The 14,593-nt window shown below is 37.2% G+C and overlaps 1 protein-coding gene across 1 annotated transcript in view; it reads left to right on the top strand.

The window, feature by feature from the left end:
• LOC135744318 (homer protein homolog 3) overlaps positions 1-14,593 on the top strand; it is a 34,939-nt gene that overhangs the window by 6,248 nt on the left and 14,098 nt on the right. The window contains exons 3-5 of the mRNA XM_065262348.2: positions 1,880-2,036; positions 6,126-6,257; positions 6,429-6,536. Of these exons, the coding sequence (XP_065118420.1) occupies positions 1,880-2,036; positions 6,126-6,257; positions 6,429-6,536 (397 nt within the window). The remainder of the gene's footprint in view (positions 1-1,879; positions 2,037-6,125; positions 6,258-6,428; positions 6,537-14,593) is intronic.

Genomic DNA, 14,593 nt, shown 5'->3' with positions numbered 1-14,593 from the left:
AAACATAAATTGTTATAAAAGTGACACTTTGTTGGTGTGAGCAAAAATGTGCCGTTTTTTTGTGTTTCCTATTAAATGCAAATGATCTGATATCTGCACTGTGGCAGTGCCGTGGGTTAATAGTTCAAATAAAGGGGCTGTATTATTATAATAAGATTCCCTTCTGACATCACAAGGGGAGACGAATTTCGATGACCTTATTTTCCACATGCTTGTAGAGAATGGTTTACCAAAACTAAGTTACTAGGTTGATCTTTTTCACATTTTCTAGGTTGATAGAAGCACTGGGGACCCAATTATAGCACTTAAACATGGAAATCTGATTTTCCATGTTTTTCCTCTTTTAAAGAGATGGCAGCTTTCCCAGGAGTGGGGGTGGTTTCAGCTGTGACAGAGGACATACCCCCAAAGTTTGAGAGTAGTGAATCCTGTCTATTTTCCAAGATTTCCAAGAATTTATTTTACTTATTAATTTTAAATCATTCAAATTTGGCTGGGTGGTTAATATCACTTTTTTCTGTGTTGTGACAAACCCATTTAAATGGTTACTCCATTTTTATAACCAAATCCTCATAGTTTACTCACCCCCATGTCATCCAAGATGTTTGTCTTTTTTGTTCACTCGAGAAGAAATTAAGTTTGCACACGGCTAGTGGAAGTTGTGGTTTAAAAGTACATTTTTTTGTGAAAAGGAGTATTGTTTGGCTAGATAAGACCCTTGTCTCTCGGTTGGGATCGTGTAGAGACCTTTGAAGCTGCATTGAAAATGTAAATTGTTGTCTACTATATGGAGAAAAATCCTGAAATGTTTTCCTCAGAAAACTTCATTTCTTTTTCGATTGAACAAAGAAAGACAAACATCTTAGATGATATGGGGGTGAGTAAATTACCAGGAGTTTTTTATGAAAGTGGAGTAATCCTTCAATATTGGACTTTACACACATTTTAAGATTATTTAACCATGTACAAATCAATGATGTCCTATTTTTTTTTTTTTAATGCGTAGCCTAGTTTATTCATGAATAATTATGTGACATAATTGTTAATACCTTTATGTTTGTGAAATATGTTATAAATTAATAATCATATGAAATTATGAGGTAATAACATGCTCAATATTATTTCTTCATTTCATTTTCGTGCCCTTACGTCACAGTCAAACCTGTGTGAGTTTTCTTTCTCCCATGAAACCCAGCACTAATCTCACATGATCCTCACAATTTTATTTTAGGGGTGAAATATTTCTGTAATTATTATTTATTTAGATAATGTTTTAGTAAGTAGTGCTTAATTAACTTATTTTTGTTATATCTTCTCGACTTGATATAACATAGATGTCTAACAATATCTTTTTAAAGCAAGAATAATATCAGCGCTTTGATATTTTATTTCTGTCTTTAAATTTAAATGTATTTTATATTTATATTTATATTAGAGATGCACTAATATATAGGTCAATAATCAGTAACGGTACATATAAGCAATTGTTCACACTTGGCTATAAGGCCAATAGTTTAAAACCGCCGATAGTCATGGCCGATATATCCTGTCAATGAAAGATAACAGAAAAATGCAATGATTTTGAGCTCTGTGTATCGAAAATGTAAAGAAACATCACAAGTTTAATGTTCAATAGTAATGGTCATTATATGAATGAATACCATTCAAAAAAAGTGTAATTTTCAGAATTTAGTTAATGTAGTTAATATAACTAACAAACCATCGGTATCAGCAGATATCCCTCTGAATAATCTGCATCGTTACTTTTTTTATATCGGTGCATTTCTGTATATCAGAAATGTATCTATACACATGTGCATGTGATTGTGATTATAAACATTCATCACAATATCTGTGTGTGTGTTTGTGTATTTCATAGAGAGCAGCCGTTCTTCAGCACAAGAGCTCATGTGTTTCAGATCGATCCCGCCTCCAAACGCAACTGGATTCCTGCCAGCAAACATGCGGTCACTGTCTCGTTTTTTTATGACGCTAGCAGACACGCCTATCGCATCATCAGTGTGGGCGGGACCAAGGTGAGTATCTTCTCTCATACAAAGATTTTTTGATTATTGTTCTTTAGGAAAAGTTCTTCATTGTCTTTAGTTTATATATCTGTGATCATATCAACATCAGGCAGTTTTAACATTATATCCATAAATGATCACTATTAGTTTGATTAGGTCGTGTATTAAACGTCCATTATTATAAAGTCCTGTAGCAACACTTCAATATTCATTATTTTATGTTTGCATATGTTCACGTAAGGTTTATAAAGAATTTACATCGGAATGAAATCACATCTGATGCATTCATGAATGAATATCGATACAGTAAATGCAGTATTTCTCTGACTGTACGATGCACATTTTGTAGTAGAGGTCATCTGGGTTTGCACGATGTTCATAAGTAGTTTGGTAAAATGCCTTTTGAAGCGTGGTGCCCGAGCACTTACAGTCGGTCTACTGGTTATTAGTGCACAAAGGCAACATACCAAGAAATCCATCCGACTTCTGCAAAGAAAAAGCCTTACCGTATAATGCAATAAAAGCCCCTAACAGCGACTTACAACCTTTTAGACCGTGATTATTGACTAGATGTGATTCACTAGATGTGATTAGAAGTGCAACAGAATACTTCGTATAGACGTGAAGCATTTATAATCTTACACCTGATCTGTGAGAGGTTTAGCAATGAAGGAGAATCAAAGAGCAGTAATGTGAGTAATGAAGAAAAACTCCAGGCTTCAGGACAGAGAAACGTTGCATTCGGTGTCTGCTGGTATAAATCAATGTTTGTTGATGGAGCGAATCGAACCTCCGCAAGCTGCACAGCCAAGCAGAAACTCCGACTGAAGAGTCGATGGCAGTGAATGACAGACCGCAGGTGACCTTGAGTAAAACACAGATGATACAGATCATCTCACTCTTTCTTCTGAAAAATAATAAAAACATCCCTGAGAATATTATAAAAATGTTATATTCATGTAAAGATTTATAATGCTATAATTAGAGTTTATGATGAGACCTAGCTTTTGTTACTTTACTTATAAACACATTATAAAGCTTTATGGATGTTTATAAAAAGATTTTGTGTTTGTCACTTTCCTTAAAGGAGTAGTCCACTTTAAAGATGGGGTCCACTGACTTTTTATAGTAGGAAAAAAATACTATGGTAAGTCAATGGGCTCCATCTATAAAGTGGACTACTCCTTTAAAGGACACTTTGTAAAATTAACCATTCAGATTACAGAAGGAGTTTTTCTCTTTTATTCAGTTTATTCATATTGATCTGTGTAGTACTGTATGTAGGCCACTGTATTTTAATATCATAATAGATTTTGTAATCGTTGTGAAATATTTGTGTCTTGTTTGCTGCTTTATATATCTTTATGATACAGTGACTTGGATACTAACATTAAACTCATGAATCAAAGCTGTACGTGTGTGTGTGTCTCAAAGCCTTTAAATCTCAGTTGTATGTGGATTACAGGACTGTCTTGATTTAATCCAACACCTCTCATCTGACCCACATACATTCAGATTATGTCACTGTCAGGAGTTCAGTCATTCAGGCTGTCACTGTGGTAATCTGCTGCAGGTCACATGACTTCATACGAGCAGGTGGTGCTGGTCAAAAGAGGGTGCTAGGGTGCCACCCTCCCTGCCTCAAACACAAAATAATAAAATTATAATTATTATGTCAATTGATATTTATATGATGTGACATGATAGAAAATTGTCTGAGGAAAATATTTGCTTTCTCCATATGTTCCCTCTGCCTGTCTGCACATCTCAAGTTCAGCAGTGGGGCAATAGAGAGATTGCCCACAGGAGGCGGGTCTTTGTAGAAGTTAGCCAATTGCTGATTTAAGAAATAAACGCACATTATGATATGACAACAAATTTAGCCAATAAGTGTCCTCAAATCTGATCGGAGATGGGCAATTTCTCTCTTGCCCCAAACTGTTAAATTCAGGACTGCGAGACGTGATTATGTAGTGTGTAAGTTCGGCTGGTGCATCACACGGCTAGTGCAAGAAGAGAAGTTGGGGTTAAAGGCGAAGTGCACAATTATTTTAAAAAATGCTTTGGAAAAGAGATTCAGGCTGACTATCAAAACATTTGTAGCCAATCAGCAGTAAGGGGCGTGTCTGCTAAATTAAATCGTTGCCTGGGTTGCGTATGTGTGGGGCGAGTCTATCAAAATAAAAAATAAAAAGTTGACTTAACTTAAATTTTCAAGGAAACTTGCTGCACAGCTTTTTTGAGTTTACTCAACCCCTGGATGATGTAGTTCACCTAACTCAATTTTCTGAGTAATGTCAACTTACACCAAAAAGTTGAACCAACTTAAACTGATTAGGTAATAAGCAAATTTCTATGTTTACTCAACTAGTGGCTAAGTTGGGTAAAGAGTAATTTAGTATATCCAAATTTAACTAATCTACATGTTTTGGACTGTGGGAGTGTACACAGAAAGGTCTCATAAACAAAGTCTTTGTCTGACTTCAACCAGAGACCTTTTTGCTGTGAGGCAACAATGATGCGCGCAAACTCATTGTGCTGCCCTCTACACTGTACACACACTTCTCAATCATGGTAACAATGAACAAACATCATTCTTTAAAAATTACTCTAAATACAACATATAACTAACATTAACAACATAAATAAAGCCAGCAAACATTAAAACAGTCATCTTTTTTAGTAAATATTAACCAAAGAAGTGAACATGTCGCAATGCATGCTGGGAACCATTCAGACCATGTTTTTTTTTTTAATTGCTTGTTCAGATTACTCAGTTTGGCAAGTTGGGTGAACGAATTGGACAAAAACTTATACATCTAAGTCCAGTCAACAAAATAATATTTGTTAGCTGAATGAATATGCTCTTTTCATTCAGTGAAAAAGAAATCTTTGTTCAAGTTACTTAATGTTCTTTGTTGAATGAACATTTTAAAGTTGGATTTTTTACAGGGCGTGTTTGTTTAGGTGATTTCAAATGTCAACATTGGCTTTCACAGATCATGGACCCCGCCTTTAAAAGTACATATTTTTTGGGTTAAAATGACAAGCGTTTTGCTAGACAAGGCCCTTATGCTTGGATTGTTTAGAGCTGCATTGAAACTGTAAACTGTTGAGGTCCACTGTAGTCCACTATATGGAGAAAAATCCAAAATTTCAAGAGACAAATATCTTTGATGACATGGGGCCAAGTATATATCGCTGCAGCCCGGAGACCGCAGGTAGGAGGACCTTATGCCACAAGTGGGAGGAGCTTATGCCGCAAGTAGGAGGGATTTCAGAAATGTACAAGTAGGAGGAGTTTACGCTTCAAATGGGAAGGTGGTGAATCCTCTGGAAGTTTGTACAGCCCACTTGCGGCTAAAGCTCCACCCACTTGCTGCTAACCCACCCATTTGCAGCTGGCTCCAACCTCCGTTTATACCCCTTTCCATGGGGCTGAGTAAATGATCGGGAATTTTTTATGAAAGTGGAGTAATCTTTTAACAGCAAAATTGTCTAAATCATTTTTAGTGGTATTTGGTAGATTAATGTGAATCAGCACTTTATAGTCATTTTGTGTATGTGTATATACTGGTATAATTTTAGAAATTAAATAATATACTGGCCTTCCTTGTCTATTCCTATAAGGTTTTATACTTTTTTTACACATATTTTAAGTGTATTCATATTTACTTCTGTTGAGTGCACCAAACTATTTTTTTATTTTATTTTTAAAGGAAAGAGTTATTTTTGTTATTGTCAACATGATACAGCATCAATAAAGCTCAGATGTTTTATTCAGGTAATATTATTTAGGATATTTATGGCAGTGGTTCTCAAACTGGGGGCCCCCGAGATGGTGCCGGGGGGCCCCAGTTTTATGACATTTTATAAAATAAATACATTTATCATGAGCTCTGTGCAATTCAACCTGAAAAAAATAAGGCTACTAACCAGCAGCACTACTTTGTATCATTCAATATGTTTTGTTGAATTAAAAGTTGATTTTTAGAACAGTATTTTGTCATAAATTTTCTTTGGGGGGCCGTACACAAGGGGGGCCGCATGCTGAAAAAGTTTGAGAACCACTGATTTATGGTCTCTGTCTGTCTGTAGGCGATTATAAACAGCACCGTCAGTCCCAACATGACCTTCACTAAGACATCACAGAAGTTCGGTCAATGGGCCGACAGCCGAGCCAACACAGTTTATGGACTCGGGTTTGCCACCGAACAACAGCTGCATCAGGTGTGAACCTAATCTAATTTACACAACATTAGATGAGCATTCATATTTGAGATGCCTGCGTATTCTTTAGACCTCAGGTTAAATAATGTATAGAAAGTAGAAATGTTTTGTTTACTGTTTTTATCTCTTGCATGGATGGACTGGGCTGTTCTTTAGGATGTTTTGTTTCAGTTTGCAGAGCGTTTTAAGGAGGTTAAAGAAGCAGCGCGTCTGGCCCGAGAGAAGTCGCAGGATAAGATGGAGTTGAGCAACGCAGCGCTCAGCATCGCAGCTCCTCAGGTATGATGTCATCTTACCGCACACACACCATATAAAGATCTGCAGTCCATCATTCAAATAAACAATCATTTAAATAAACCCTACCCACCTTATGTTTGACATAAATATGGGTGACACCATCTTTGAGCTCTTTTGTGTAAGACTTCTGTTGAATCACTAAAGCTAATAGTAGTCATATTGCGAATGACACAGGTGTGCCGTTTTGACTGGCTTATTAATGTTTATTATGAAATAATTTGTGCAGTTAGGGGTTGCCATAATAGCTGGAACATACACAGTAAATCTCTATAAAACATTTGTTTTGACTAATCTGTGCACCAATGCTGAATGGGTATGTGGCGCACCTGCACCCATGATCTGTATCCACACATCCATCCAGTAAAACCTTTCATAGAAACAACTGACAGTGAACAATAAATACAACTAGATAGGTACATTTCCTGAAGAAAATGTGAGTGGTGCTTGCCGTGGCAAAATTCTGGGGAACATATAATATTATACTCCAAGCCAAAAGTAAAACAATCCAACTCCTGTGTCTCTACGATGTTCTGATGCGAAGATATTAGGCTTTGTTTACTCTGTTGCTAGGGTACCGTATTTGGTTGCTAGGGAAAAAATTGGCATCCCATAGTGATTACACTCTGAGTCACGAGTCAAACGGTCCAACCCTTGTTTCTCTACAATGTTCTGATGCGGAGATATAAGGCTTTGTTTACTCTGTTGCTAGGGTACTGTATTTGGTTGCTAGGGAAAAAATTGCCATCCCATAGTGATTACACTCTGAGTCACGAGTCAAACGGTCCAACCCCCGTGTGTCTACGATGATCTAATGCAGAGATATAAGGCTTTGTTTACTCTGTTGCTAGGGTACTGTATTTGGTTGCTAGGGAAAAAATTGGCATCCACTAGTGATTACACTCTGAGTCACGAGTCAAACGGTCCAACCCCCGTGTCTCTACGATGTTCTGATGCTGAGATATAAGGCTTTGTTTACTCTGTTGCTAGGGTACTGTATTTGGTTGCTAGGGAAAAAATTTGCATCCCATAGTGATTACACTCTGAGTCACGAATCAAACGGTCCAACCCCCGTGTCTCTACGATGTTCTGATGCTGAGATACAAGGCTTTGTTTACTCTGTTGCTAGGGTACTGTATTTGGTTGCTAGGGGCGGGGCTTGGGAGTGGCCAATGATGTGACCAGTTGCTACACTCCGAGTCACAAGTAAAACGGTCCAACCCCCATGTTTCTACGATGTTCTGATGCGAAGATATAAGGCTTTGTTTACTCTGTTGCTAGGGTACTGTATTTGGTTGCTAGGGGCGGGGCTTGGGAGTGGCCAATGATGTGACCAGTTGCTACACTCCGAGTCACAAGTAAAACGATCCAACCCCCGTGTTTCTACGATGTTCTGATGCGAAGATATAAGGCTTTGTTTACTCTGTTGCTAGGGTGCTCACATTTGGTTGCTAGGGGCGTGGCTTGGGAGTGGCCAATGATGTGGCCAGTGATTACCCTCCGAGTCACGAGTAAAACGATCCAACCCCCGTTATTCTACGATGTTCTGATGCCTAGATATAACTGTTTGAATTTTATGTTGCTAGGGTGCTTAAAAGTGGTTGCTAGGGGCGTGGCTTAATAGCTCTGGGACTATCCTGATAAATTGATTGGATGTCTGAGTAAAATGAGCCCACCCCCATGTCTCTACGACATTGTAAAGCGAAGATATTCCATCTGGAACTTTTTTATTCCCTTATATGGGCATGTTTCCTGCCCCATTATAAGTCAATGGGAAATTTCGGGTGCCTCTTACACCCCAGGGGTACAACTAACACCCCAATGTGATGTATGTTCTTACAGAGCGTACCACCCTCTTCAAATGTTAGAACCCACATGTTTCTACAAAATCCTCGAGCGGAGCTATGACCCGTCAAATTTCGGTCCAATGTTAAGTCAATGGGATTTTTGGGGTGGTTTTTCGCCCCCCTTTCGGAAATCCTGCACCCGATCGCTTATAAAAGTCATAGCACACCTCTCCTCAATAAACCGGTCAATTTGAGCCCTCATTCATGTGTCTACGACAAACCGTGCGGGACGAGTTACGCGCCGAAATTTTGTCCAGATATAAAAATAATAATAATAACTAGATAGGTACATTTCCTGAAGAAAATGTGAGTGGTGCTTGCCGTGGCAAAATTCTGGGGAACATATATGATTATACTCCAAGCCAAAAGTTAAACGATCCAACTCCCATGTCTGTACGATGTTCTGATGTGGAGATATAAGGCTGTGTTTATCCGGTTGCTAGGGTACTGTATTTGGTTGCTAGGGAAAAAATTGGCATCCACTAGTGATTACCCTCCGAGTCATGAGTCAAACGGTCCAACCCCCATGTCTCTACGATGTTCTGATGTGGAGATATAAGGCTTTGTTTACTCTGTTGCTAGGGTACTGTATTTGGTTGCTAGGGGCGTGGCTTGGGAGTGGCCAATGATGTGCCCAGTGATTACACTCCGAGTCACAAGTAAAACGGTCCAACCCCCGTGTCTCTACGATGTTCTGATGCGGAGATATAAGGCTTTGTTTACTCTGTTACTAGGGTACTGTATTTGGTTGCTAGGGGCGTGGCTTGGGAGTGGCCAATTATGTGCCCAGTGATTACACTCCGAGTCACAAGTAAAACGGTCCAACCCCCGTGTCTCTACGATGTTCTGATGCGGAGATATAAGGCTTTGTTTACTCTGTTGCTAGGGTACTGTATTTGGTTGCTAGGGGCGTGGCTTGGGAGTGGCCAATGATGTGCCCAGTGATTACACTCCGAGTCACAAGTAAAACGGTCCAAACCCCGTGTCTCTACGATGTTCTGATGCGGAGATATAAGGCTTTGTTTATTCGGTTGCTAGGGTGCTCAAATTTGGTTGCTAGGGGCGTGGCTTGGGAGTGGCCAATGATGTGCCCAATTGTTACACCCCTAGTCACAAGTAAAACGGTCCAACCCCTGTGTCTCTACGATGTTCTGATGCCGAGATATAACTGTTTGTATTTTATGTTGCTAGGGTGCTCAAAAGTGGTTGCTAGGGGCGTGGCTTAGTAAGTCTGTAAGGATCCTGAGAGACTGATTGGATGCCTGAGTAAAATGAGCCCACCCCCATGTCTCTATGACACTGTGGTGCAAAGATATCCATCCGGGCATTTTATAATGGCAGTCTATGGTATAGGTTGCTAGGGTGCCCAAAATGGTTGCTATGGTAACCTTACACCCCATTGTGGGGGACGTCCTGACAGAGTCTAGCACCCTCTTCAAATTTAGTAACCCACATGTTTCTATGAAATCCTGGCTCGGACCTATGACCCGTCAAAATTTTTGCAATGGTAAGTCTATGGGATTTTGCCCCATTGACTTTTCATTGGGGCACTTTTGGGCACCTCTTACACCCCAGGGGTACAACTTACACCCCATTGTGATCCATGTTCTTACAGAGCCTACCACCCTCTTCAAGTGTTGTAACCCACATGTTTCTACAAAATCCTCGAGCGGAGCTATGACTCGTCAAAGTTGGGCGCAATGTTAAGTCAATGGGATTTTTTGGGTGGTTTTTCGCCCCCCTTTCGGAAATCCTGCACCCGATCGCTTATAAAAGTCATAGCACACCTCTCCTCAATAAGCCGGTCGATTTGAGCCCTAATTTATGGGTCTACGACAAAGCGTGCGGGACGAGTTACGCGCCGAAAAAGTGTCCAGAAAAAGAAGAATAATAATAATAATAATAATAATAATAACAATAAGTATGCAAGATAGTAATAGTGATGCCTTGCATAAATGCAAGCACCACTAATAATAAGTATGAGCAATAGTAATAGTGATGCCTTGCATAAATGCAAGCACCACTAATAATTGTTTAAAAACAACTAATATTATATAATAAAAATATGCTGATTTAGCTGGTTGGTTTATTCAGATACTACCGTATTTTCCGGACTATTTTACTACCGTATTAAGGCGCTACGGGTATAAGTTGCATCAATCAAAAATGCGTCATGAAGAGGAAAAAAGTCGCAATGGACTATACGCCGCATTTATTTAGAAAATTTTTTCACAAAATCCAAGCCGAAGAAACGACATTTAATCTGGAAAGGCAAGTTATTCAACTAAACAATAGCAGGCAGGATATATGTATGCACGTTAACGTAATACAAACACGATACACAATAGCATACAGAACAGACCTGAAAGGCTAAATAGGCTAAATGAACAAAACAAGCCAGCGCGCATCAAGTTTGCAGGCTCGTCATTCCACATCACTGAATCCATTGAATGACATAAATACAGAAGCAGCATATAGCGGACTCTGGCTGTAGATGGTAATGGTGTCTCTTGGTTCATATGCGTCAAAATGAATTCATACTGACTTACAAGTGAGTCGCGCATGACTTATAGTCCGAAAATATGGTATATATTATTCCAAAAATGCTATTAAAGTACAGAATATATATGACATAAACTGCGTAAAATGTGTTTGCGCATACTTTTGTTACATTTTCAATTAAAATAAGTAAAATTAGCTGTAAAATAAGCAAATAATTTCATGAGCTTATGTCTCCATCTAGTGCATAAGAAGCAATGTAATAATATTTTCATAAAACGAAAGCAATACTGAATAAATGTAATAGTTTAATATGTTTCTTATGGTGTGTTCTGTTCAAATAACTTAGCAGTATCTTTCTCATTCAATACATTGTGTTTTGGACCGCGTGAAGCTTGATGTGTCACCATAAAAAAATCACACCAGGGGGATAGTTGTGACATTTTAAACCATCACCTTAAACACGAAGTCTTGGTATATTTCATGTACAAACACTCGACTGAGTTTCCCATTGTAAAGATACTGGTATGTCTCTGTGCTGTTATAGTTGCCCATTGAAGACCCTTCACCCCCGAGCAACAACATGAAATGATTAAATATATCTTTATATGATATATTAGGCCACTTTTTAATTTCATCCTCACACTGGGTCACACATGTCACTGTTTTAATCATATTTTATGTATGTTCCCATGACATTGTTTTCTACCGGCTGGCTTTTAAAATGGAAGTCTTGCACAAAAAAGGAAAATGTATCACAACACTGTAATGCAGGTATACTATGGTGATGTATAGTGATGAGTTGATATCCAGCAGTACTAAAAGCATCATGGCACTAAATGAGAAATTCATCTATAAACACAAAAACAAACTCACATTCACAACTTTTTATCATAGACAAACATTTATCGCTTTCATTTTCCTTAGAATTTTGAGTAAAAATCAAGTTATACTGCAGTACACAGATACACGATGAAGAGTTACTGTAATGAGAGAGAGAGGGGCAGGATGAGCTGGGTCATTCATCTCATTGGGAAGTGACAGAAGAACTAGGGCAATGATAAAATTATCCAGTACACACACACACATACACACACACACTCTCGCTCTCTCTCTCTCTCTCTCTCTCGCTCGCTCGCTCGCTCTCTCTCTGCTCATCTTTTCAGGTCAAGAGGCTCTTGGTTTGCTCAAGTTCTGCTTTTGTAATTTCACACAGTCATGGATACAATTTACATTTCTGGGAGTTTTGAAACCGTGCTTTTCAAACCCAGAAAATGGAAATTTCATTAGTTGTGCTCCTCAAAAAATACTTCCTTGGCCTACAAATGTGAGTGCGTCTATAATTCGATCCAATGCAGTTTTGTTTATATAGTATGGAGGACCACAAGAGTCATGCAAAATGTAATAAAGAACTTCAATATTTAATAACTACCTGGACAATAAAAATAGCAATTAATAGATTTGTTTAAAAATTCATTATTTAATCTATAAATAAATAGACAAAGTTATAAAAAAAATCATTATGTAAGATTTTATTAGGCAATAAGAAGTGAGATTATAAAAATAACGTAGAAATGAAATATTAATCCATTAATAAATAGTTCAAATTAATATAACAATTTATAAAAACAACATAAAATACTCAATAAGTTCATCATTTTAAATTGCATTTATAAATTCTTAATTAAATAATGGAATTTCAAAATGTATTTCAAAAAGCGATTTAAAAAGAGAAATAAATAACTGGATTTATAAATTGAATTACAAATACAGGTTTAAATTAGGCATTTAAAAGGGCATTTTCGTTTAACTTTTCTGTTTTCATTTTCCCAATGATTCTCCTTATTCTTTTCGCTATTGGATTTGCTTTTCGTTTTAGCCTCTCTATTTAGCTTTTCCGTGACTCTTTGGGTCCTTGCAAATGGTCAAATGAGAAATGCAAATTAGCTATGGCCAGGAGGATGTAACAAGCTCTCTGATTGGCTCTGATTGTACGTCATGCGCAGATTTATAGATCTCAGATGAGGACCCAAAGAGTCACGGAAAAGCTAAATAGAGAGGCTAAAACGAAAAGCAAATCGAGTAGCGAAAAGAATAAGGAGAACCAACGAGGAAATGAAAACAGAAAAGTCAAACTGAAATGCCCTTTTAAATGCCTAATTTAAACCTGTATTTGTAATTCAATTTATAAATCCAGTTATTTATTTCTCTTTTTAAATCGCTTTTTGAAATACATTTTGAAATTCCATTATTTAATTAAGAATTTATAAATGCAATTTAAAATGATGAACTTATTGAGTATTTTATGTTGTTTTTATAAATTGTTATATTAATTTGAATTATTTATTAATGGATTAATATTCATTTCTATGTTATTTTTATAATCTCATTTTTTATTGCCTAATAAAATGTTACATAATGTTTTTTTTTGTAACTTTGTCTATTTATTTATAGATTAAATAATGAATTTTTAAACAAATCTATTAATTGCTATTTTTATTGTCCAGGTAGTTATTAAAAATTGAAGTTCTTTATTACATTTTGCATGACTCTTGTGGTCCTCCATAATATAGCGCAACATTGTTCATTGTTCAAAAGCAGCTTTACGTGAAATAGAAACAGAGAAAACAGAAAAGCAAAGGACAACAAAGCATGGCAGTTTTTTATATAGTTTAGGATGATGCAGTATTTATGTGGGATGAATTTCCATCTTCTATCAGCACTGGAGTGATCTTGACTACCTCTTCGACTAATTGGCTAGAGGAGCAGTCAATCTAAAACTATTGGACCAATGGTGACACTAAAGTCCACCCTGATTTGCATGAAACTTTAACTGCAACTTTTGGAAAAGCAAGCGGAGAATGTGGGAATGAAATCCAGGGAAAAAACAGCACAAACATACAAACAATATTAGAGAGAAGAAAGAATTAAAATGTGATTTTGTATGCAATTTGGATAACTTTGCATTCATTTTCCAGTTTTGTGCAATTAAATGTGTTTATAGTTCTGATTGACGCTTATTATGTTTTCATTCACATGCATTATTTTTTGATCCGACCGTGACCTCAGTACATTTGACGGAAAATATATCCCATAGTGTTATTTCTTATTTAAATGATGTATCGACTTCAATTCAAGTTATATTATAAACCTAGGCTGCGTTCGAAAACTCTACATTGCTGCTTTCCAAGGCAGGAAGGCATCAAGGTATGTCCGAATCCAATGTTAGGTTTATTCCTGACTCCTGAGATCTTGTCCCACAAGTCTATGCGTGTGCGCACATGGGGAATGTGATTGGTCGAGCCTGGTCGAGTTCGAAGAAATAAAATGGCGGTCAAGAAAGCGGCTGGAGCACAAATTTATTGTAAATAAATTTATATTTTCACTTTTTACACCGTTTAATTGCATTTCTAGATAGAAATTAGTATTGTAGTTTTCATATATGTGATTTTAGTTATCACAAAGGTGCTCTCTGTTTATGTGTAAACAAAGTCCAAACCTTGAGTTGTACAGAAAATGTCAAATAATAATCACCTCTTTTGTATCTCTTTTGTGCTTTCATACTGGATCGTGTACAGTTTTCTCAGGTGAGTTGACATTGATCATATCAGTACAGTACGTTTGTGAGCAGGTGTTTAGAGATGTTTTAACGTGTATGGTAGTTTTTGTTAAGTATATTACTGATCATACACTGTT

Source organism: Paramisgurnus dabryanus, chromosome 6 (assembly GCF_030506205.2).
Source record: "Paramisgurnus dabryanus chromosome 6, PD_genome_1.1, whole genome shotgun sequence".
Classification (NCBI taxonomy): Eukaryota; Metazoa; Chordata; class Actinopteri; order Cypriniformes; family Cobitidae; genus Paramisgurnus; species Paramisgurnus dabryanus.
The sequence above is the reverse complement of the archived record's forward strand: the minus strand, read 5'-3'. Positions and strand labels throughout refer to the sequence as shown.